The sequence below is a fragment of the Pongo pygmaeus genome, chromosome 18, assembly GCF_028885625.2.
Source record: "Pongo pygmaeus isolate AG05252 chromosome 18, NHGRI_mPonPyg2-v2.0_pri, whole genome shotgun sequence".
Lineage (NCBI taxonomy): Eukaryota > Metazoa > Chordata > Mammalia > Primates > Hominidae > Pongo > Pongo pygmaeus.
The window spans coordinates 31414082-31437274 of NC_072391.2; the positions used below are offsets into that span (position 1 = coordinate 31414082).

General features: G+C 48.8%; 1 protein-coding gene across 4 annotated transcripts in view; it reads left to right on the forward strand.

Annotated features, from left to right (window-relative positions):
• Window positions 1–23193, forward strand: part of LOC129015833 (SAGA-associated factor 29) — an 89283-nt gene that overhangs the window by 65384 nt on the left and 706 nt on the right. For 3 of the 4 annotated variants that reach the window (XM_054454463.2, XM_054454462.2, XM_054454464.2), the window contains 8 exons: window positions 13133–13222; window positions 17025–17100; window positions 17761–17833; window positions 21206–21270; window positions 22206–22335; window positions 22406–22552; window positions 22740–22775; window positions 22882–23044. In XM_054454463.2, coding sequence (XP_054310438.1) covers window positions 13148–13222; window positions 17025–17100; window positions 17761–17833; window positions 21206–21270; window positions 22206–22335; window positions 22406–22552; window positions 22740–22775; window positions 22882–23044 — 765 coding nt within the window. In that variant the 5' untranslated portion in view covers window positions 13133–13147. The remainder of the gene's footprint in view (window positions 1–13132; window positions 13223–17024; window positions 17101–17760; window positions 17834–21205; window positions 21271–22205; window positions 22336–22405; window positions 22553–22739; window positions 22776–22881; window positions 23045–23193) is intronic. The other variant, XM_054454465.2, reaches the window with a different exon arrangement.

A 23193-nucleotide genomic window follows, 5' to 3' on the forward strand; every position in this document is an offset into this window, starting at 1 on the left:
AGTTGCCTTGGGGAGTGCTCTGTTTGGCCTTTGTTACAAGCAGATTTTTAAAGGCAAAAGGGAATGAGGAGTGGGCTCACACAAAGTTGTTTGAAAGGGGCCAGGCGTGTTGGCTCACGCCTGTAATCCCAGCACTTTGGGAGGCTGAGGCGGGTGGATCACCTGAGATCAGGAGTTCGAGACCAGGCTGACCAACATGGTGAAACCCCATCTCTACTAAAAATACAAAAATTAGCCGGGCATGGTGGTCGGCGCCTATAATCCCAGCTACTCAGGAGGCTGACACAGGAGAATTGCTTGAATCTGGGAGGTGGAGGTTGCAGTGAGCCAAGATCACGCCATTGCACTCTAGCCTGGGCAGCAAGAGCAAAACTCCATCTCAAAAAAAAAAAAAAAAAAAAAAAAAGTTGTTTGACAGGAATTCTCATTGGTTTACAGAGATAACATGAATTAGTGACTGGCTATACATTGTTGAACTATAGGATATGAGAAATTACGGAAAATGCCAGTGTATGGCATTGTATAGCTACTTTGCATGAGTTAGTCTAGAGCTCACATAGCAAGTGGCTTCATGAGGTGATTGGTTATTTAGCTTAAGTGTGGAGTGAGACATGAACGCTGTTGCATCTCATTGCTTCTCTGGGCTTGATAATTAAGGGGCGGGGTGGGGGGCTCACATTCTTCAGATTAAAAGTTCCTTGGCCGGGAGCAGTGGCTCATGCCTGTAATCCCAGCACTTTGGGAGGCCTAGGCGGACGGATCACGAGGTCAAGGGATCAAGACCATCCTGGCCAACATGGTGAAACCCCGTCTCTACTAAAAATACAAAAATTAGCGGGGCATGGTGGTATGTGCCTGCAATCTCAGCTACTTGGGAGGCTGAGGCAGGAGAATCGCTTGAACCCAGGAGGCGGAGGTTGTGGTGAGCTGAGATTGTGCCACTGCACTCCAGCCTGATGACAGAGTGAGACTCCATCTCAAAAAAAAAAAAAACAAAAAAAAACAAAATTAGACGGGCGTGGTGGCTTGTGCCTGTAATCCCAGCTACTTGGGAGGCTGAGGCAGGAGAATCGCTTGAACCCGGGAGGCGAAGGTTGCAGTGAGCCAAGATCGCACCATTACACTCCAGCCTGGGCAACAAGAGCGAAACTCTGTCTCAAAATAAATAAATAAAGTAAAAAAAAGAAATAAATAAAAATAAAAGCTTCTTTTCTTTCTTATGTCCTAGTGTTTTGTGGGAGAACTTAAGAGTGATGAAATAGAATATTTGGTGGATGAAGTCACTGAACAAAGTGGTGAGGGGGTGGCATGGCTTCTCTTGATGGCTTATAGTAAAATGTGAGAAGAGAGAAACAAATTAAATACAGAATTTAAAACCAAAAGGGAAGCAGAACTTAAGCATTTGGAAGATTCTCAGCATGGCCACATTGTAAAGAATGAAAAAGTAGGCTGGGCACAATGGTTTACGCCTGTAATCCTAGCACTTTAGGAGGTTGAGGCAGGTGGATCACTTGAGCTCAGGAGTTCAAGACCAGCCTGGGCAACATGGTGCAACCCTGTCTCTACAAAAAATTAGCCGGGCATGGTGGCATGTGCCTGTGGTCCCAGCTGCTCAGGAGGCTGAGGTGGGAGGATCACTTGAACCTGGGAGATTGAGGCTGCAGTGAGCTGAAATTGCACCAGTGCACTCCAGCCTGGGTAACAGAGCGAGAGCCTGTCTCAAAAAGAAAAAAAAAAAGAATAAATGTATTTGGAGAGAATATGAAGGGTGTGGCCAAGCCATCCTTTGATAAGGAGACTAGTATGGATGTGGAAGCCAGGTACTAATCAAGACAATGGAAGGATGACCCCGAAGGCATGTGGGGGCTGTCACCCCCATCACAGGCCCAGAAGGCCAGGGTGTTGGGGGCAGAACCGTTTCAAGGCTCTGTTCCTAGCATTCTGGGGCAGTGCTCCTTGGCAGCCCGAGGTAGTTTGGCAGCATCCACATGGCGCTGTCTCTGCTGGTGCACAGAATACACAAGCTGTAGGGGCATGGCTACCCCCACCTAGATTGTAAAGGATGCCCTGAAGAGCCTTGGGCCCAGGCAGAGAACTGACACAGGGTAAAGGCCCCTGGAGAAAGTCCCTATTAGGGCATTGCCTAGCAGAGCCTTGCGGGTAGGGTTGCCTCTGAGACCCCAGACTGGTAGAGCCACCAGTGTGCAACTCCAGCTTGTGAGAGCCACAGGCATGCAACTCCAACAAGTGAGGGCTGTTGCATGGGCTGTGCCCAGCAAAGCTGTACGGGCAGGGCTGCCCAGAGCCCAGCAACACGTCCCTGCCAGTGTGTCTGGAAGGTAGGAGGACATAGAGTTGAAGAAGATTGTTCAGAAACCTTGAGATTGAATGGGGTTTTCTCTGTTGGGTTTTGGACTTACCTGGGACCTATTACCCGTTTCTTCTTTGTTATTTCTCTCTTTTAGAATGTCTGTCCTATGCCTGTCCCACCATTGTATTTTACAAGCACATAACACGTTTGATTTCACAGGCTCACAGATGGTGGGGAATTTGCCCCAGGATGAATTGTACTTTGAGTCTCACCCATACCTGACTGATTGATTGATTTTTTAAATTTTATTTATTTATTTATTTATTTTGAGAGCGAGAGATTGAGTCTCACTCTGTCACCCAGGCTGGAGTGCACTGGTGGGATCTCGGCTCACTGTAACCTCCGCCTCCCAGGTTCAAGTGATTCTCCTGCCTCAGCCTCCTGAGTAGCTGAATTACAGGTGCCTGCCATAATGCCCAGCTAATTTTTGTATTTTTAGTAGAGACAGGGTTTCACCATGTTGGCCAGGCTGGTCTTGAACTCCTGACCTCAAGTGATTCACCCACCTTCGCTTCCCAGAGTGTGGGATTATAGGCGTGATACACCACACCCAGCCACCCATATCTGATTTAGATGATAGATGAGACTCTGGACTTTAGACTTTTGAGTTGATGGTAGAATGAGTTTCTATTTGGGGCCATTGGGGTGGACTGAATGTATTTTGCATGTAAAAAGGACATGACTTTTGGGGGTTCAGGAGCCAAATGCTGTGGTCTGAGTGTTTGTGTTCCCCTAAAATTTGTATATTGAAACTTGATCCCCAACATGGTGGGGCCTTTGGGAAGTGATTAGGCCGTGAGGGCTCCACTCTCAAGAATGGGGTTAGCGCCCTTATGAGAGAGGCCTGAGGGACTTGTGTTGCCCCTTCTGCCATGTTGAGAATGCAGTGAGAAGGTGCCATCTTTGAAGCGGAGAGCGATGCCGGATATACTTGGGCCCGTATCTTGTACTTTCCGGCCTCCAGAACTGTGAGCAATAAATTTCTGTTGTTGTCCAGGCATGGTGGCTCACGCCTGTGATCTCAGCACATTGGGAGGCCGAGGCAGGTGGATCACCTGAGGTCAGGAGTTCGAGACCAGCCTGGCCAACAAAGCAAAACCCCGTCTCTACTAAAAATACAAAATTAGCCAGGCGTGGTGGCAGACACCTGTAATCCCAGCTACTTGGGAGGTTGAGGCAGGAGAATCGCTTGAACCAGGGAGGTGGAGGTTTCAGTGAGCCGAGATCACGCCACTGCGCTCCAGCCTGGTGACAGAACTAGATTCCACCTCGGAAAAAAAAAAAAAAAAAAAGATTCTGAATCTTTGGGAAGCCCTCTGGGCTGGGGATCAATTTGGGAGTCAGTACCATGTAGTTCATATTTGATGCGGTAGCTTGCAGAAGCCAAGGAGCCTACGCTTTCAAAAAAAGTTTGGAAGAGTCAATGTAAGGAAATCCAAAGTGGACCTAACTGTGGAGATGGGGGTCAGGGAAGGAGAGAGCTGGGGTGTGAAGTAGTGAAAATTAGAAAAGTTCCTGCTAAGTGCCTGATGCTACTAATGAGTGGTGATTGATTGATGAAAGCAGAGATTTCCGTTCTTGCCTGAGAGCTTCTAGTCTGTTGGGGAAGAAAAGATACACCAATAGCAGCTGGCTAGAAGGCCAGTTTCTTCTTTTTTTATTTATTTTTATTTTTATTTTTATTTTTTGAGACGGAGTCTCGCACTGTTGCCCAGACTGTAGTGCAGTGGCGCGATCTTGGCTCACTACAAGCTCCGCCTCCTGGGTTCACGCCATTCTCCTGCCTCAGCCTCCTGAGTAGCTGGGACCACAGGCACCCACCACCGTGCCTGGCTAATTTTTTGTATTTTTAGTGGAGATGGGGTTTCACTGTGTTAACCAAGATTGTCTCGATCTCCTGACCTTGTGATCCACCTGTCTCAGCCTCCGTAAGTGCTGGGATTACAGGCGTGAGCCACCGCGCCTGGCCCTTTTGTTTTTTTTTTTTTTTTGAGACAGAGCTCTTGTTGCCCAGGCTGGAGTGCAGTGGCACGATCTCGGCTCACTGCAACCTCCGCCTGCTGGGTTCAAGCAACTCTCCTGCCTCAGCCTCCGAGTAGCTGGGATTACAGGCACCCGCCACCACGCCTGGCTAACTTTTGTATTTTTAGTAGATACAGAGTTTCACCGTGTTGGCCAGGCTGGTCTCAAACTCCTGACCTCAGGTGATCCGCCTGCCTCGGCTTCCCAAAGTGCTGGTTAATATATAACAGGCATGAGCCACTATGCCTGGTAGAAGGCCAGTTTCTAAAGGTGTGTTGCAGAGTCCATGTCAGTTCTAGGAAGAGTCAAGCAAGAGAAAAGTGTGCTTCTTTAGGACTGGTCAGGCAAGCGCAGCCTTGAGCCAGAAGGGAAAGGGCTTTGCAGGTAGGAGTGGGCAGGCAGCAAGATCGTGTGTCTGAGACAGTGTAGAGGGAACAGGCCAGAAGGAATGTCAGCTGAGCCGGGGAGGTGTTGCTGGGTATGATCCAGTGCTAGAGCCTGTCTCTCGCTGCGCCTGCCTCCTCTCACACAGCCCCCTCTTCTGTCCCTGGCTTCTCAGCATGAAACTCCCCCCAGCCACATGGTCACATTCCTCCGTGTCACTTTCCTCCATTCGGCACCCCCCATACCCCTTCCTGCTCGCTGGCCTCCCAGCCGTGTTCCCAGAGTAACCTACATTTGCTTCCTGCATTCGCCTCACCCCGCTGTGTGTTGGCTTCTCTCTTCCACGGAAAGTGTTTTCCCCAAGGTCCTCAGTGACTTCCTCAGCTTTGGGAGACCCCTCTGAGTCCTCTTCTGTGGCATTTGGTGCTGTTTATCATCCCTTCTGTGACTTTCTTTTGACGGATGTACAGATTGGGAGATGGCACTACACAGCCAGGAAGTAGGGGTGAGGACCTGGGGGGGTGCAAGAGATAGCCAGGCTCCAGCCCAGAGGAGGAGCTGGAGGTGGGTGGCCGGCGAACTGCCAGGAGGGAGGCCCTGAAGCCAGAGGAGAAGGGGGTAGCATCATGTCAAGATCAGGAGGCCACGTCGGAAGCAGCAGAGAGGGCCCTCACGCTTCCCCTGCAGGAGCTGTTGGCTCTCTTGATGAGAGGCTGGTGAGGACAGAGTTAGAGAAGTGGGTTGGAAAGTGAAGTGGGGACAAGGAAGCAGCACTGGATCCCTGCACAATTTAGGGAAGAAGTTTTGCCATGAAGAGGAACAGACGTGGGGGCCTCTAAAGGGGTTTGGAAGCTCTTTTGTGTTTTTTCAAGATGAACTCTCCTCAATCATGCTTGTTCACTGGTAGAGGAGAAAGGATTCGCTGACAGTCGGAGGGGAGATGGAATTCAGAACACAAATGAAGACTGTTTTTCCCTCTTTAGGGTGAAGGCAGAGGTGACAGGCGTTGCTATACAGAGCTTGTAGTTTTGATGGTGGGAATAAAGTCTCTGGCTTCCCTTCCAAGTGAAGTAGGAACCTCAGATATCAGCTAATAGGACCCAGGCCTGGGTCTGAGGGCAGTATCAAGGATATTGAGGAGAGAGGAGGTTTGAAGTGTGCTAAGGGAAGGCTAACCAGATGACTTGGCGGCGTGGTTGCAGCACCTCTCGCTGTTTGTGACAGTGCCATGTAAAGTAAAACCCCCTGTCCAGTGGTGGGGCTGTTAATAGGGCTCAGGTGCGGGCATATGCAAGGCGGGCCATTGGTTTTGTTACGGGTGGAAGGTATCTGAGTTACCAGCAGCAAATCTGTACGGGTTTGCAGCAATCTCACTTCTTGCCTGTTAAGAATTCGACTCAGGCACAAGGCAGAAAAAGAGACCGAGGCAAGTTTCAGAGCAGGAGTGGAAGTTCATTAAGAAGCTTTGGAACAGGAAAGAAAGGAGAAGTACACTTGGAGGAGACCCACGCGGGTGCTGAGGTCCAATGCAGTGTTTAACCTTGATCCTAGGACATTCTAGGACCAAGGCTGGCCCTTTTCCCATGATTCTTCCCTCACGGCGAGCTGCCTGCATGCACAGTGCACTCCTTACCCTTGGGAGGTGGGCACACACACAGTGTGTAGGAAGTTGTATGGATGCCCATCTGAGGCTTTCTTCCCTGTTCTGGTGATGTGCCCTGGGAGGCCATGCTCTGCCATTTGGTCTCTTAATGTGCATGCTCGGGGAGGTGCGTCTCCCTGGTGTCTGCATTCAATTAACACTTTAGTGCATCAAGTGTGGACCATCAGGAAATGGCCTCTCCCTGGCACCTAGTGGGTGGGGGAGAGCCCTCTCCTGCCCCGCTTGTTCCTGTCCAACTCCCTATAACAGTTTCAGCCAGGATTCCTGCTTCAGCAGGAGAGAATAACCCTTTCTGTGCCAATCCACACCTTCCCTGATCTGGCCACTGAGCTTGCATCTTCTGTCCACACCTTCACTTTCTTTCTTATGGCTCACTGGGGTTCTTTCCTTTTTCCTCACTTAGCAGACAATCTCTAGCCTCATCAGTTCCCAAGACTTTAGCAACAGCCTGCATGCTGATCATGCTCAGATTTATCCACTTCCAATCTGTGATCTAAACTCCACTTTTATTCTTTTGTGTGGTTTTAACTAATACAACTAGGGAGACTAAAGCAACTTCATCCTGGATTCTAGTTCACCGTGTTCACTTCTGATTAATTCCAGTTCTGGGAAGGACTCCAAGATTTCCAGTTTGTTTATTGTTCCTTGTGTAAGAGTACATACTTACCATAAATCCTGCCATGGGGTCACACAATCTTGATGTTATCATACTTCAGTTGTCCAGTGCATCCCTTCTGAACCACCCCTTCCCTACGGTATACAAGCCCTGGGGGTACTGGCACCAGGATCCACCATCTGGCCTCACCGCCACCTGAGACACAGATGTAACTTCTGTTCCTAGGTCTCTAAATGTTTCTAAGGGGATATGTTCTTCTCTATATGACAATGCATTGTGTAAAGCTGTGGTGGTAAAAACAGTGTTGTACATGTGGGACAACACAGATCAATATCACAAGCAGCTAAAAGAAAAAGAAATTGATCTTCATAAAAATTAAAAACATGTGCTTCCAAGGACACAACTCAAGACAACTGGCTGGACACGGTGGCTCACACCTATAAGCCTAGCACTTTGGGAGGCCAAGGTGGGTGGATCACTTGAGGTTGAGAGTTTGAGACCAGCCTGGTCAACATGGTGAAACCCCATCTCTACTAAAAGAAATACAAAAATTAGCTGGGCTTGGTGGTGTGTGCCTATAATCCCAGCTACTCAGGAGGCTGAGGCAGGAAAATTGCTTGAAGCCGGGAGGCAGAGGTTGCAGTGAGCTGAGATTGAGTCACTGCACTCCAGCTTGGGCGGCAGAGTAAGACTCCGTCTCAAAACAAACAAGCAAACAAACAAAAAAGACCAATAACCAAACTTTAAAATGGTAAGATACACAGATGGCCAACAGCATATGAAAAGATGTTCAATGCCATTAACCGTTAGGGACACACAAATCAAAATCACAATGAGACTCTACTTCAGACTCACTAGGATGGCTGTAATCAAAAAGAGAGAGGCCAGAATTGGTGGCTCACACCTGTAATCCCAGCATTTTGAGAGGCCAAGGCAGGAGGATTGGTTGAGCCCAGGAATTCCACACCAGCCTGGGCAACATAGTGTGACCCTGCCTCTGCCAAAAATAAAAATGACAGAGAGACAATAGCATGTGCTGGCGCAGATGCAGAGTGGGAATGCACATTGCAGGTGGGAGTGTAAAATGGTCACCCAGTTGGAAACAGCATGCAGCTCCTCAGAAGGTTAAACAGAGTTTGTTTAATATGCTTATTAAGATAAACATAGTGTAATACGTTAAAAAAATAACACATTATTAATTCTACTCATAGATGTGTACCCAGAAATGAAAACGTGTCATGAATACAAAGAAGGCAACAACAGACACTGGGCGGGGAGGGTGGCAGGAGGGAGAAGTGGGGAAAGATAACTATCGGGTACTGGGCTTAATACCTGGGTGATGAAATTATCTGTACAACAGACTCCCATGACACGTATTTACCTATGCAACAAACCTTCACATGTATCCCCAAAACCTAAAATTAAAGTTAAAAAAGAAGGGCCGGGCGCAGTGCCTCACGCCTGTAATTCCAGCACTTTGGGAGGCCGAGGCGGGTGGATCACCTAAGGTCAGGAGTTTGAGACCAGCCTGGCCAACATGGTGAAACCCCCTCTCTACTAAAAATACGAAAAGTAGCCAGCGTGGTGATGGGTGCCTATAATCCCAGCTACTTGGGAGGCTGAGGCAGGAGAATTGCTCGAACGAGAGAGGCAGAGATTGCAGTGAGCCAAGATCACACCACTGCACTCCAAGCTGGGCAACAAGGCTAGACTCTGTCTCAAAAAAGAAAAACAAAGAAAACGTGCCCACACAAAAACTTGTACACAACGCTTATAGCAGCATTATTCATAATAGCCAAAAAAACGGACGTAACCAATGTCCATTAGTTCATGAACTGACATGTAAAATGTGATATAGTAAAACAATGGAATGTTATTCAGCAATGAAAAGAAAGCGCAGGCCTGGCATGGTGGCTCACGCCTGTAATCCCAGCACTTTGGGAGGCCGAGGCAGGTGGATCACCCAAGGTCAGGCGTATCACCCAAGGTCAAGCGTTTGAGACCAGCCTGGCTAACATGTCGAAACCCCGTCTCTACTAAGAATACAGAAATTAGCCGGGTGTGGTGGTGGGCGCCTATAGTCCCAGCTACTTGGGAGGCAGGAGAAACACTTGAACCCGGGAGGCGGAGGTTGCAGTGAGCCAACATCACGCCATTGCACTCCAGCCTCGGTGGCACAGTGAGACTCTGTCTCATTAAAAAAGAAAAAAAAAAGTGCAGACTACATAAATCTGAAGAGACAGAAAGTAAATTAATATTTGCCTGGGGGTGGGGTGGCCGTGTACCATGTATTTAAAGTGTGCAACTCATTGGTTTTTAGTATATTCAGAGTTGTGCAACCATCAGCACAATTTTAGAACATTTTCATCACCTGGCAAAAAAAAAAAAAAAAAAAAAACAAAACCCATACCCATTAATAGTTGCTGTCCTTTATCTTCCAACCCTTCCCCACCCAGCTTTCTATGGATTCGGCTATTCTGGATATTTCACGTAAATGGAAACACAATTATGTGGTCTTCTGTGACTGCGGTTTCTTTCACTTAGCATAATGTTTTCAAGGTTCATCCATGTCATAGCGTGTCTCAGTACTTCATTACTGTCAAGTAATATTCCACTGTATGGATAATATCACACTATATGCATTCATACAGTTTCTCTACCTCCTTCCCAACTCTTGTCTCTTTTTTATTGTAGGTGTGAAGTGGTGTTTTCGGTAGTTTTGACTTGCATTTCCCAATGGCCAATGATATGGAGCATCTTGTCATGTGCTTGGTGGTCATTTATATGTCTTCTTTGGAGAACTGTCTATTCAGATCATTTTTGTATATGGGCTGAGGTAGGGAACCAGATTCATTCTTTTACATGTGGATATTCAATTGTCCCAGTACCATTGTTGAAAAGATTATTCTTTCCCCACTAATTTGTCTTGATGCCCTTGTTGAAAATTAGTCGACCATTTCTGGTCTCTCAGTTCTATTCCATTGAACTAGATGTCTTTGCTTACACCATCTTGATTACTGTAGCTTTCTTTTTTTAAAGTTAAAAAATTTATAAAGTAGAAGTGGGGCTCAGGCTCATCTGGTTGCCTAGGCTTGTCTGGACCCCCGGCTGCAAGTGATCCTCCCACCTCAGCCTCCCAAAGTGCTGGGATTACAGGCATGAGCCTCTGGGGCCTGGCCACAATTGAGTTTTGTTTATTGATCTTGTATCCTGCAACTTTGCTATGAGTTCTAACCTTGTTCTTAGTCCTAATAGTTGTTTAACGGATTCCTTAGGGTTTTCTATATACAAGGTCATGTCATCTGCAAATAGAAATAGTTGTACTTCTTCCTTTCCAATCTGGATGCCTTTTATTTCGTCTTATTGCCTCATTGCCCTGGCGAGAGCCTCCAGAACAGTGTTGACTAGAAATGATAAGGGCCTGTGCTCATCTTGTTCCTGATTTAGGGGAAAGCTTTTAATCTTTCACCTTTAAGTCTGATGTTAGTTGTGGGTTTTTCATAGATGCCCTTCATCAGGTTGAGGAGGTTCCCCTCTATTCCTAGTTTGTATGTTGTTATACTTTTAAATAACAGCAGCAGAGCCTGTAAGAAGATACAAATAAATACATGGAGAGAGGTTCGCAGTTGATCAAGTTGGGGGAAGAGTTTACTCCATTCAGCGTGAATCTGATCTCTGTGAGTAGGAGGATGTGTTAGTTGAACAAAAATAGAGGGTGAGGTGGGTGGATCACGAGGTCAGGAGTTCGAGACCAGCCTGGCCAAGATGGTGAAACCCTGTCTCTACTAAAAATACAAAAAATTAGCCAGGCAAGGTGGCGGGTGCCTGTAATCCCAGCTACTCTGGAGGCTGAGGCAGGTGAATCGCTTGAACCGAGGATGCCGAGGTTGCAGTGAGCAGCGATCGCGCCACTGCACTCTAGCCTGGGCGATAGAGCAAGACGCCATCTCAAAAAATAAATAAATAAAAAATAAAAATAGAGACGGGGTCTTGCTATATATTGTCCAGGCTGATCTCTAGCTCCTGGACTCAAACCATCCTCCTACCTTCACCTCCCAAAATGCTGGGATTACAGGTGTGAGTCACTACCCCCAGCCTGAACAAACTTTGTAAGATGCAGGCTATTGTGCAAAATTTTAGCACCGTAAAAAATCTCCCCTTATTTTATCAAATATACCTTTATCTTTAGGCATATGTCTATTTTCACCTACTTATAACTTACACTTTTGATTACTTTTGGTTGTCTTTTTACTCTTGTTCTAATTATCTTTTTTTTTTTTTTTTTCGAAACGGAGTCTCGCTCTGTCGCCAGGCTGGAGTGCAGTGGCATGATCTCGGCCCACTGCAACCTCCACCTCCCGGGTTCAAGCGATTCTCCTGCCTCAGCTTCCTGAGTAGCTGGGACTACAGGTGCCCACCACCATGCCCGGCTAATTTTTGTATTTTTAGTAGAGACAAGGTTTCACCATATTGGCCAGGATGGTCTCTATCTCTTGACCTCATGATCTGCCCGCCTCGGCCTCCCAAAGTGCTGGGATTACAGACATGAGCCACCACGCCTGGCCCTAATTATCTTTTATTGTACAGAAGCATTTTATTTTCATCAGAGTACATTCATCTTGATTGAGATATTTTACAGTAGTTAATTTCTCTTCCCATGCTGGCTGGGTGTGATGGCTCACACCTGTAATCCCAGCACTTTGGGAGACCGAAGCAAGCAGATCACCTGAGGTCAGGAGTTTGAGACCAGCCTGGCCAACATGGTGAAACCCCATCTCTACTAAAAATACAAAAATTAGCTGGACATGGTGGCACACGCCTGTAATCTCAGCTACTTGGGAGGCTGAGGCAGGAAAATTGCTTGAACCTGGGTGACAGAGATTGCAGTGAGCCAAGATTGCACCACTGCCCTCCAGCCTGGGTGACAGGGCAAGACTCCCATCTCAAAAAAAAAAAAAAAAAAATTATCTTCCCACTATAGTAAGAAAGTAACAGTGTTTTATGACTTGGAAAGTGTCTTCATATAAAATCTTGTTTGAATCTCCCAAAATATAGCAGAGATGATCCCCATTTTACAGATTAAAATATGGATACCAGAAATGTTTGAATCGTTTGTCAGGATATTGGCAGCAGAGCAGGGGCTAAGGGCATGCTGTCTTTTTAAGGCACTTCATATTAATTTTTGTATTTATATACAAAAATTATACACTCCTTGACTCCTTGACTTCGTTGAACATATGACATTTAAACATATCATTAGGGTGGAGGAGAATCCAAGGATAGCTTGCCACTGTATTCATTTCTTATGGCTGCCATAACAAGTTACTGGAAACTGGGTGGCTTAAGACTAGAGAAATTTATTCCATCACAGTTCTAGGGGCCATAATTCCAAAATCAAGATGTCAGCTTGGTTCCAAAGACAAGGGATTGTTGCTTCTTGGAGGCTCAGAAGGGGCCGTTACTCCATGCGTCTCTCCTGGCTGGATGGGTGGCTGCCGGCAGTCCTTGGCATTCCCTGCCTTGCAGCTGTCCAAGTCCAGTCGCTGCTTCTATCTGCACCTGGCTGTGTGTCTGGATTAAGGGCATACCCTATTCCACTATGACCTCATCTTAGTGACATCTTAAATACTTCTCCAAAGATCCTAATTCCAAACAAGGTTACATTACAGGTACCATGGTTAGGACTACAATGTATCTTTTTATTATTATTATCTTTTAAAGAGATAGGGTGTCACACTGTCATGTAGGCTGGAGTGCAATGGCACGATCGTGGCTCATGCAGCCTCAACCCCCTAGGGCCTAGCGATCCACTCACCTCAGCTTCTCGAATAGCTGGGACTACAGATGTGTGCCACTATGCCGGGCTAAGTTTTTAATTTTTTTGTAAAGACGGGGTCGCACTGTGTTGCCCAGGCTGGTCTTGAACTCCTGGCCTCAAGCAATCCTCCCATCTTGGCCTCCCAGAGTGCTGGGATTAGAGCATGAGCCTCTAGGCCTAATGTATCTTTTGAGGGGGCACAGTTCAGCCCACATCAGCCACTAACAGAGTTGTCTTCTGTCCTCACTCCCCCACCAGGTGCCACTGTAGACAATGGCCCTCGTGTCTGCCGATTCCCGAATTGCAGAACTTCTCACAGAGCTCCATCAGCTGATCAAACAAACCCAGGTAAAAAGTCACCACCCTCCATTCCCAGATGGGAACATGGGCTTTGATGCTGAGCCGTGAAGCGGGGGTGGCGTTTGTGTTCAGAGAGATCGGACACGCAGGAACCAAAATGACGCAACAAAAGTGAGAGGAGGAGAATTTGGTGTATGGCTACCATTCCTGTTGGATTTTCTACCATGTACAGGATTTCATGATTCATTTTGTTTGACAGCTATCCTGAGATAGAATTCACATGCCATACAACGCACCCATTTAAAGTGTATAATCCAGTGGTTTTTTGCAGCTCACAAAATTGTGCAGCCATTAGCATGATCAATTTCAGAACATTTTTAGCACCTAACAAAAATGCCCGATATCTTTTCCTTCCACCCTATTAATCCAGGCAAACAAAAACATTCTTTTTTTTTTTTTTTTTTTTTTTGAGACGGAGTCTCGCTGTGTCACCTAGGCTGGAGTGTAGTGGCGCGATCTCAGCTCACTGCAAGCTCCGCCTCCTGGGTTCAAGCGATTCTTCTGCCTCAGTCTTCCTAGTAGCTGGGATTACAGGCACACACCACCATGTCCGGCTAATTGTTTTTGTATTTTTAGTAGAGACGGGGTTTTGCCATGTTGGCTGTCTCTACTAAAAATACAAAAGTTAGCTAGGCTTGGTGGCGGATGCCTATAATCCCAGCTACTGGGGAGGCTGAGGCAGGAGAATCACTTGAACTCGGGAGGCGGAGGTTGCAGTGAGCCGAGATGGCGCCACTGCACTCCAGCCTCGGTGACAAAGCAAGACTCCATCTCAAAAAAAAAAAAGCCATTTTTCCCCTATTTGATATCTTTTCTTTCGCAGATACAAGGGAGATGCGTATTGGTGCCTGTAGCTCACTGCAGGCTATCGGGCATGCTCCGCCACATTTTGCCCACGATACTCAGGGTTTATAGCTACACAAGGATCAGTTTGCTGGCAGTTGTGCACCACACAGCCAGGAAGGAGTAGATCCCAGAAATTCCTTCCCAAATGGCATCCTTTTTAGACGTAACCTGGAGAGTAAGAGTCAGAAGATCCCGGCACTCATTGCTAAGTGAAAGACGCCGGTCTGAAAGGTTATGTGCTGTCTATTCCAACTGTAAACGAAAAGCAAAAGCAGAACTAGAGAGTGAAAGGATGAGCGATAGCCAGGGCTTGGGAGAGAGGATGAAAGGGATGGATAGGTGGAGCACAGAGGATTTTAGGGGTGGAACTCTTCTGCAGGGTACTGTGATGGGGGGTGCGCAACATGATGCGTTGTCCAAACCCATAGAACTGCAGAACACATGGAGTAAATCATCATGGGGATGGATGTAGTTAATTATCTAACAGTATCGGCTCATCAGTTGTTACAAACGCACCACACTAATGCAAGATGTTAACAATAGGGGAGACTGCACAGGGCAGAGCAGGTATACATACAGGAACTCTGTGCCATCAGCTCAGCTTTTCTGTAAACCAAAACTGCTCTAAGAAGAGTTTATCAATAAAATACATTGTAAAATAAAGGAAAAAAGGGCCGGGTGTGGTAACTCATGCCTGTAATCCCAGCATGTTGGGAAGCTGAGGCGGGTGGATCACCTGAGGTCAGGAGTTCGAGACCAGTCTGGCCAAATGGTGAAACTCCATCTCTACTAAAAATTAGCCGGGCGTGGTGGTACATGCTTGTAATCCCAGCTACTAAGGAGGCTGAGGCAGGAGAATCGCTTGAACCGGGGAAGTGGAAGTTGCAGTGAGCCAAGATCACACCACTGTACTCTAGTCTGGGCCACAAGAGTGAAACTCCATCTCAAAAAAATAAATAAATGGAAAAAAAGACACAGGCAGATTACGTATTCCATTCAGTCATCCACAGTTAGAACAGTTTATCATCAGCCCATACAACCAGGGTGTCCCTCAGACAGCTGCTGCCGAGTTCCCAGACTCCCATCTCACCCATCAGCTTCCAAAAGCAGGTGTGGTGCTGACAGACACAGGGCTTTGCCTTTTCGGGCACCCGGTGTAACTGACCTAAGAGATGGCATTCTCTCTCTCTGAGCCTCTCTTGAGGTATGAATACAATGTTGGATTTCTCTCATTGCATAACCCATTTAATTTGCTCTGTTAACTCGGCTACTATTTCTCCTCTCCATTTGATTAGTTTTCACCCAAACTTTTCCACCTTGGAAGGGATGTTAGCTTTGGCCACTGTACCCGGTCCAGATTGCAGCGGCAGCAGTACTAGTCTAGCAAGTATCCCTCCCGCAACCCCAATGCATTCCCATTTATATAGGGTGGGGTCACACAGGTATAGACTATTGGCTCTCTTGAGCACTAGGCAGCTGTGTTCACTGTTAACCTCATTTTGCAGGTTGAGGTACAGGCACAACCCACCCATCAGGCACCTAAAAATTCTCACATAAAGCCTAAAAAGCATAGTCATAATTTCTTTCTTAGGAACTATCTCAGTTTCCAGCATCTGCAGTTGCAGCTCTGCTCCCAGGACCGCTGATACGGGAGGAATTGCACCAGCATTCTTCCCCACCCCTTCTTCTCCACATCAATTGATCATACCTGTTTGTGTCAATTTCTGGACTCCGAATTCTGTTCTGTTGATCTATATGCCAGTACCACACCATCGTGATTACTGTAGCTTCGTAATAAATTTTGAAATTGGGAAGTATGAGTTCTCCAACTTTTTTTTTCCCCCCCCAGACTGGGGATAATCTGGGTCCCGTGAATTTCCATATGAATTTTAGGATGAACTTGTCAATTTCTGCAAAGAAGTCAGTTAGAATTTTGATGGGGATTGCATTGACTGTATAGATTGATTTGTCTCTTTGATAAAGGACTATCATTAAAGACATCACTTATGATTCAACTTTAATGCCTTCTTTTTTTTTTTTTTAACAGTCTCACTCTGTCGCCCAGGCTGGAGTGCAGTGACATGATCTCAGCTCACTGCAACCTCTGCCTCCTGGATTCAAGCAATTCTCCCACCTCAGCCTCCCAAGTAGCTAGGACTATACGCACATGCTACAATGCCTGGCTAATTTTTGTATTTTTAGTAGAGGTGGGGTTTCATCATGTTGGCCAGGCTGGTCTTGAACTCCTGATCTCAAGTGATCTGCCCACTTTGGCCTCCCAAAGTGCTGGGATTACAGGCTTAAGCCACTGCACCAGGCCCTTTAATGCCTTTTATAATGCTTTTGCATTAGTCAAAGGAGAAAATCATCTTGAACTCCTGAATTTGGATTTAGAAAATGAGGGCCATGGCCGGGCGCCCTTGCCTGTAATCCCAGCACTTTGGGAAACCGAGGCAGGTGGATCACGAGGTCAGGAGTTCAAAACCAGCCTGGCCAAGATGGCGAAACCGTGTCTCTACTAAAAATACAAAAAATTAGGCCGGGCACAGTGGCTTACTCCTGTAATCCCAGCACTTTGGGAGGCCGAGGCAGGCGGATCACGAGGTCAGGAGATCGAGACCTTCCTGGCTAAGACGGTGAAACTCCGTCTCTACTAAAAATACAAAAAATTAACCAGGTGTGGTGCCGCGCGCCTGTAATCCCAGCTACTCGGGAGGCTGAGGCAGAGAATTGCTTGAACCTGGGAGGCAGAGGTTGCAGTAAGCCGAGATCACGCCACTGCACTCCAGCCTGGGCAACAGAACGAGACTCCGTCTCGAAAAAAAAAAAAAAAGGAAAAGAAAATGAGGGCCATATTTTGGGGATGGGGACTCTGGCCTGGCTCGCAGGGTACCACAGCAGCACAAAGGGCCACCGTCATGTCCTGCTGCTCTTTTCTTTACAGGAAGAGCGTTCACGGAGCGAACACAACTTAGTGAACATCCAGAAGACCCATGAGCGGATGCAGACAGAGAACAAGAGTGAGTAGCTGGGCACAGGAGAGAAAGGGGATGAGACGGGGCTGGGGTGAGTATGGCCAAGACTGGGACCGAGGTGGTCATTGTATTCAAAATAGATTTGCATGTATCTGCATATTCCAAAATGCAGCAGGAGGGACAGCTTTCCGTTAATCTGGGTGACCTGAAGAACTAAAATCCCTCCACTCTGAGGATTCGAAAGGCAGTGAAATGAGGCTGCATCTAGGGAACCTTGCCCTCAGAGCGCACAAGCACCCCAGTTAGCTGGGGTGTTTTCTAGAAAGGAGCTTCCTTCCCAGGCGGCCCCTGCATCTGCCCTGAGGCCCTCAGGTGGTCAGATCTGGGGCTGGGGCTTTCTTACTCTGGGTAACTCTGAGAATTGTGTTTTCCTGGGTCCTGACAAATATTTTCTGTGAGTGTCATGATGGGGAAAAGGTAAGACAGTCCTCTCGCAGATGTAGGGATGGCATTTGTACCATATGGAAATGTGGACTCGTGGAGCCTGGGGGCATCCGCCTCAGGAGCACTCCTGAGCCAGCAGAGCTCTGACTGCAGCTACGGCCTCTCTGTGCCTCCACGAGTGTGATTCCGGTGCATGGAAGCAGTGCCATGCTACTGTGCCTGCCCTGGCCCTGCCTCCTTATCCCTGTGTTTCCTCTGCAGTTTCTCCCTATTACCGGACAAAGCTGCGTGGCCTTTACACAACCGCCAAGGCCGATGCAGAGGCTGAGTGCAAGTGAGTACTGTGCACCTGCTCCATCGCCGCTCCCTCCTTTCCTGGGGGCTGGGCTGCAGGCCCATTTGGACCAAGTCCCCAGCCTACCTTCCTCCCATGGATAAGCTGATTGCTACTCCCAGCCTCTCCCTTGGGTCCCACATTCCCTGGCCCACTGCCAGGCCCACTCTTCCAGTTACCTCTGCTGCTAATGCCTTTACAGAAGGCGGCAAGGCATGAGTCAACACTGCCATTTACTGGCTCTATGACCTTGGCAGAGTCATTAAAATAGGGATATCAGGGGCTGGGTAGCTCAGATCTGTAATCACAGCATTACAGAGGTGATTGGGAGGCCGAGGTTAGAGGATCACTTGAACCCAGGTGTTTGAGACCAGCCCGGGCAACAAAGTGAGACTTTGTCTCTACAAAAAGTTTTTAATTAGCTGAGCGTGGTGGCATGTGTCTGTAAGCTTGGCTGGGAAGTCATACTCAGATGACCTGAAGGTTTTATGGTTCTGAGATGGAAAAGTTTCACTTCCAGAAAACTGCTGCTTTTAAAATGATCTTAAGGCCGGGCAGGCACATTGGCTCATGCCTGCAATCGCAAGGTGGGTGGATCACCTGAGGTTGGGGGTTTGAGACCAGCCTGGCTAGCATAGCGAAACCCCATCTCTACTAAAAATACAAAAATTAGCCAGGTGTGGTGGCCCACGCTACTTGGGAGGCTGAGGCAGGAGGCAGAGGTTGCAGTGAGCTAAGATCGTGCCACTGTACTCCAGCCTGGGCAACAGAGCAAGGCTCTGCCTCAAAAAAAAAAAAAACTAAAATTTAAAAAACGATCTAAAAACACTGTTTTCTTGAATCTCTACAGTGGAACTGCAGTAACTTTAGGAACTTGAACATTACATTCCTCTCCTTTGAGAACATACTGGTTCTGAAGTCTGACTGTGCCCAGAGGCTCTGTTTATTTGGGGTGGAGCTCCAACATTGGTATTAACTATCTGACATTTCCTCACTAGTAGGATTCAGGCTTTACACTTTTGGCACAGAAGAGGTGTCTCTGGTGGGTCATATTAGACTGTGCCATTGGTTAAAGTGGTATTTTCCACGTTTCTCTTGTATCAGATTACTGCTATTTTCCATTGTGTGATTGATTGATTAAGACAGGGTCTCACTCTGTCATCCAGGCTGGAGTGGAGTGGCATAATCATGGCTCACTGCAGCCTCAAACTCCTGGGCTCAAGTGATCCTCCTGCCTCAGCCTCCTGAGTAGCTGGGACTATAGGCACATGCCACCACCCTGCCTAATTTTTATATTTTTTGTAGAGATGGGGTTTCGTCATGTTGCCCAGGCTGGTCTTGAACTCCTCAGCTCAAGCGATCCACCCACCTTGGCCTCCCAAAGTGCTGGGATTACAGGTGTGAGCCTCTGCACCTGGCCTCCATTGCATAATTAATAAGTGTCTTGTGGGGAGATACTTTTGAGACTGTAACTATCCCGTTCATATCAAACACACTAGTTTTAGCATCCATTTATGATTTGTGCATGAAACAATTGAGATTTTTTAAAGTTCCCCCAGGAGATTCTGATGCCCACCAAGGTTTGAAAGCCACTTCAGTAACACGTCACAGAAGACAGTTTAGGACAGGCTGTATAAAACTGTATCTTCCACACAGGCCTGGCAACAGTGATGAGACTCTCAGAGTTCCCTTTGGCCCTGTGGCTCTTGCTCCTTCTCTGCTTTCTGGGGTCCCGGTGCTCACAGCCTGAGGTGGCACTGGCTGGGCCATCCCTGCGTTGCACGCAGCAGGCAAGCTGTTCCCTATCCCTGCGGTGGTTTGGCTGCCCTTGGCTTACCTCTGTCTTCTGGCCCTGGCCTGGTGAGGTCCATGAGTCACATGCCCTGGGGTGCCCCCGGACACCTCCCGAGATGCTGCATCGTACCCAGTTCCTGTGCATCTCCTTCCTGCTGCACAAAGGTCTTTAGAACTCCAGGTCATTTCAGAAAGGCTTGCCAGAGGAATAGACTGGGGTTTGCCATGGTATCAGAGGAAAATAAAATGACCCAAAGTGGAGTTTGTGCTGCTGACTACTGTGGAAATACATATTTTTTTTTTGAAATGGAGTTTCGCTCTGTCACCCAGGCTGGAGTGCAGTGACACAGTCTCGGCTCACTGCAAGCTCTGCCCCCAAGGTTCAAGTGATTCTCTTGCCTCAGCCTCCCAAGTAGCTGGGATTATAGACGCCCGCCACCACGCCGGGCTAATTTTTGTATTTTTAGTAGAGAAGGAGTTTCTCTATGTTGGCCAGGCTGGTCTCAAACTCCTGACCTCAAGTGATCCTCCTGCCTCAGCCTCCTAAAGTGCTGAGATTGCAGGCGTGAGCCACTGCACCCAGCCCTGCTGTGGAAATACTCTTTGGGAAGATTCCCTGAGCTTTAGGATGAAGGAGCCTCACTCCAGCCAAGTTCTGTGTTTGCTTCTGCTGGGTTCTTTGGGTTCCTGCCACCCTGGAATCCCCATAAACTAACTTCACAGAGGCTTCCTGGGGCTGCAGGGCCATCCAGGGGTCTGTCTTTGGGTTCAGGCTTTCAGAAAGGATGAGTTCCTTCCACCCAGTTCTGCTCTGGGCCAGCACCTCTCCCGAGCGTCTCCCCTCCTTTTGCGTGACCCTCGGGCAGACCTGAGGCCCCCTCTCCTCATTTCAGGAGGTTCCGGCAGCCTTTCTGCAGGGTTTGCGGAAGGCAGTTTGCCTGTGTCCTTTCCTCTCTGGGATCCTGTGTTCTCTTAGTTTTTGGCGTGCTGCTTTCTACCACCTTGTTTTTTATGTTCTTAAGACTAAAAAACACATACTGAAGATTTCTTTTTTTTTTTGAGATGGAGTTTCGTTCTTTTTGCCCAGGTTGGAGTGCAATGACACGCTCTCGGTTCACTGCAACCTCTGCCTCCCAGGTTCAAGCGATTCTCTTGCCTCAGCCTCCTAAGTAGGTGGGATTACAGTTAAAGACGCTCGCCACCACACCTGGCTAAGTTTTGTATTTTTAGTACAGACGGGGTTTCACCATGTTGATCAGGCTGGTCTTGAACTCCTGACCTCAGGTGATCCACACTCCTCGGCCTCCCAAAGTGCTGGGATTACAGGCGTGAACCACCACACCCGGGAAGATTTCTAGTTTTCACCGTGAGGTTGGTCTGAATAACCCAGCCCACCTTGATCAGAACAGGAAGCTGCACACACCTGTCATTCCACCTGCGCAGGAGGCTACTGTGGGAACCTCTGGAGCCCGGGACCAGCCTGGGCAATATAGCGAGACCCAAAACAGAAAAAATGGAAGAGAAATCTATGCTATGTGCGTTAACCAAACCCTCTTTCTCCCTTCTCCCCGCCCTCAGCATCCTTCGGAAAGCTCTGGACAAGATCGCGGAAATCAAGTCTCTGTTGGAAGAGAGGCGGATTGGTGAGTGGGAGAGAACATGCTGGGAGGTCCTTTGCTAGGACAAGAGAGGCCCTGCGGGCAGCAGTCACCCTCCTGTGGGAGCCTGCAGCCACCGCCTGCTGGGATCCTCCCATGGAGGCTCTGGCAGACTGGCTCTGCCACTGAGAAGGGACAGGAGGTCATTCCCAGCGCCCAGAGGCAGGGGTTTCCCAGTTCTCCCTCAGCAGCCAGAGATCATCCCGCCCCGGCCCCTCATCTCCTGCCCCTTCTGGGGCCTGGGCCAGTCGCCCCCTCCTCTGCCATGGCCCATGCCCATCTCTTGCCCTGGCTGGTTTCTGCAGAGCCACACGCTGTGTGTTGTAAAGCCAGCCTTCCAGACCCCTTCAGCCTGCATTAGGCTCTCCTACCTGTCTGCCCTCCCAACAATCCCATGGTGGGCAGAATCTTGGCATGTCAGTGTCCCCATGCAACCATGCTGGCTCTGTGTGAAGTCAGGTGGGGTGTCCAGCCGTGCCTGAGGAGGTTGAAGGTGCACATTTAATTTTTTTTGTTGTTGTTCTTGTTTTTAACTTTCTGTTGAATTACAATGTATATTAATAGAAGAAAAGTACACGTAAGTGCAGAATTCAATGAAATATTCACTAACTGAACACACTTCTGTAACCAGCATTCAGATCAGCAAACACAGCCTGAAGAGCACCTCGGAACCCGCTTTCTTTCTTCTGGTTCCTCTCCCTGGACCCCCGCTGTGCTGCCGTCTCACCCAACTGTAGTTAAACCCAGCAGCCCCTATAGGTGTTGACACATGGCCGATGGGGTCACAGTCCTGCTGGGCCCTCGGGCTCACTCGAGAACTGGGGGCTCCCAGGTGCTCCTCCAACAGCTCAGTATAGCATGCTGGGGGGTCAGGGCCAGCTCCTGTCCCTGGGGCCTCAGGCCTCCCTTCCTTCCCACAGCGGCCAAGATCGCGGGTCTCTACAATGACTCGGAGCCACCCCGGAAGACCATGCGCAGAGGGGTGCTGATGACCCTGCTGCAGCAGTCGGCCATGACCCTGCCCCTGTGGATCGGGAAGCCTGGTGACAAGTGAGGGCAGCAGCTGCAAGGGAGGGACTGGTGCCCAGGGGCTGGGACTGACCCTTTTTTCCACTCATAGGCCCCCACCCCTCTGTGGGGCCATCCCTGCCTCAGGAGACTACGTGGCCAGACCTGGAGACAAGGTGGCTGCCCGGGTGAAGGCCGTGGATGGGGACGAGCAGTGGATCCTGGCCGAGGTGGTCAGTTACAGCCATGCCACCAACAAGTGAGTGACACCAGGCCCGGGCCTGCTCTCTGGTCACCGAACTTGCCTGGGCTGCGGGAGAAAACTCCGCAGAGGGTGCTCCCCAGAGGCTGGCTGTGCAGGGAGCACCAGGTCCTCCCCCATCCTCACTCCCCAACAGGGACTGCGCCCCTGGCTGCATCCAGCGTTTTCCTCCTTTTGTCTGCAGGTATGAGGTAGATGACATCGATGAAGAAGGCAAAGAGTGAGTGTCCAGGCCAGGGCAGGGCATGGAGCCTGGGGGCAACCTAACAGCTGGGAAGGAGCATCCCCACCCGGCCACAGGTTGATAAAAGCCCTTCTTCCCCCAGGAGACACACCCTGAGCCGTCGCCGTGTCATCCCGCTGCCCCAGTGGAAGGCCAACCCGGAGACGGACCCTGAGGCCTTGTTCCAGAAGGAGCAGCTCGTGCTGGCCCTGTATCCCCAGACCACCTGCTTCTACCGCGCCCTGATCCATGCGCCCCCACAGCGGGTAAAGCAGCCTCCAGGGGAGAGGCCATGGGTGATGTCAGGAACAGGCTGATCAGACAGGCGGGGGGTCCTCTCCCCACTCCTTCCCTTTGTCCTCATCTCACAGGCTCCAAGCTGACAGGACCCAGCAGCTGCCCTCCCTCTTCCACT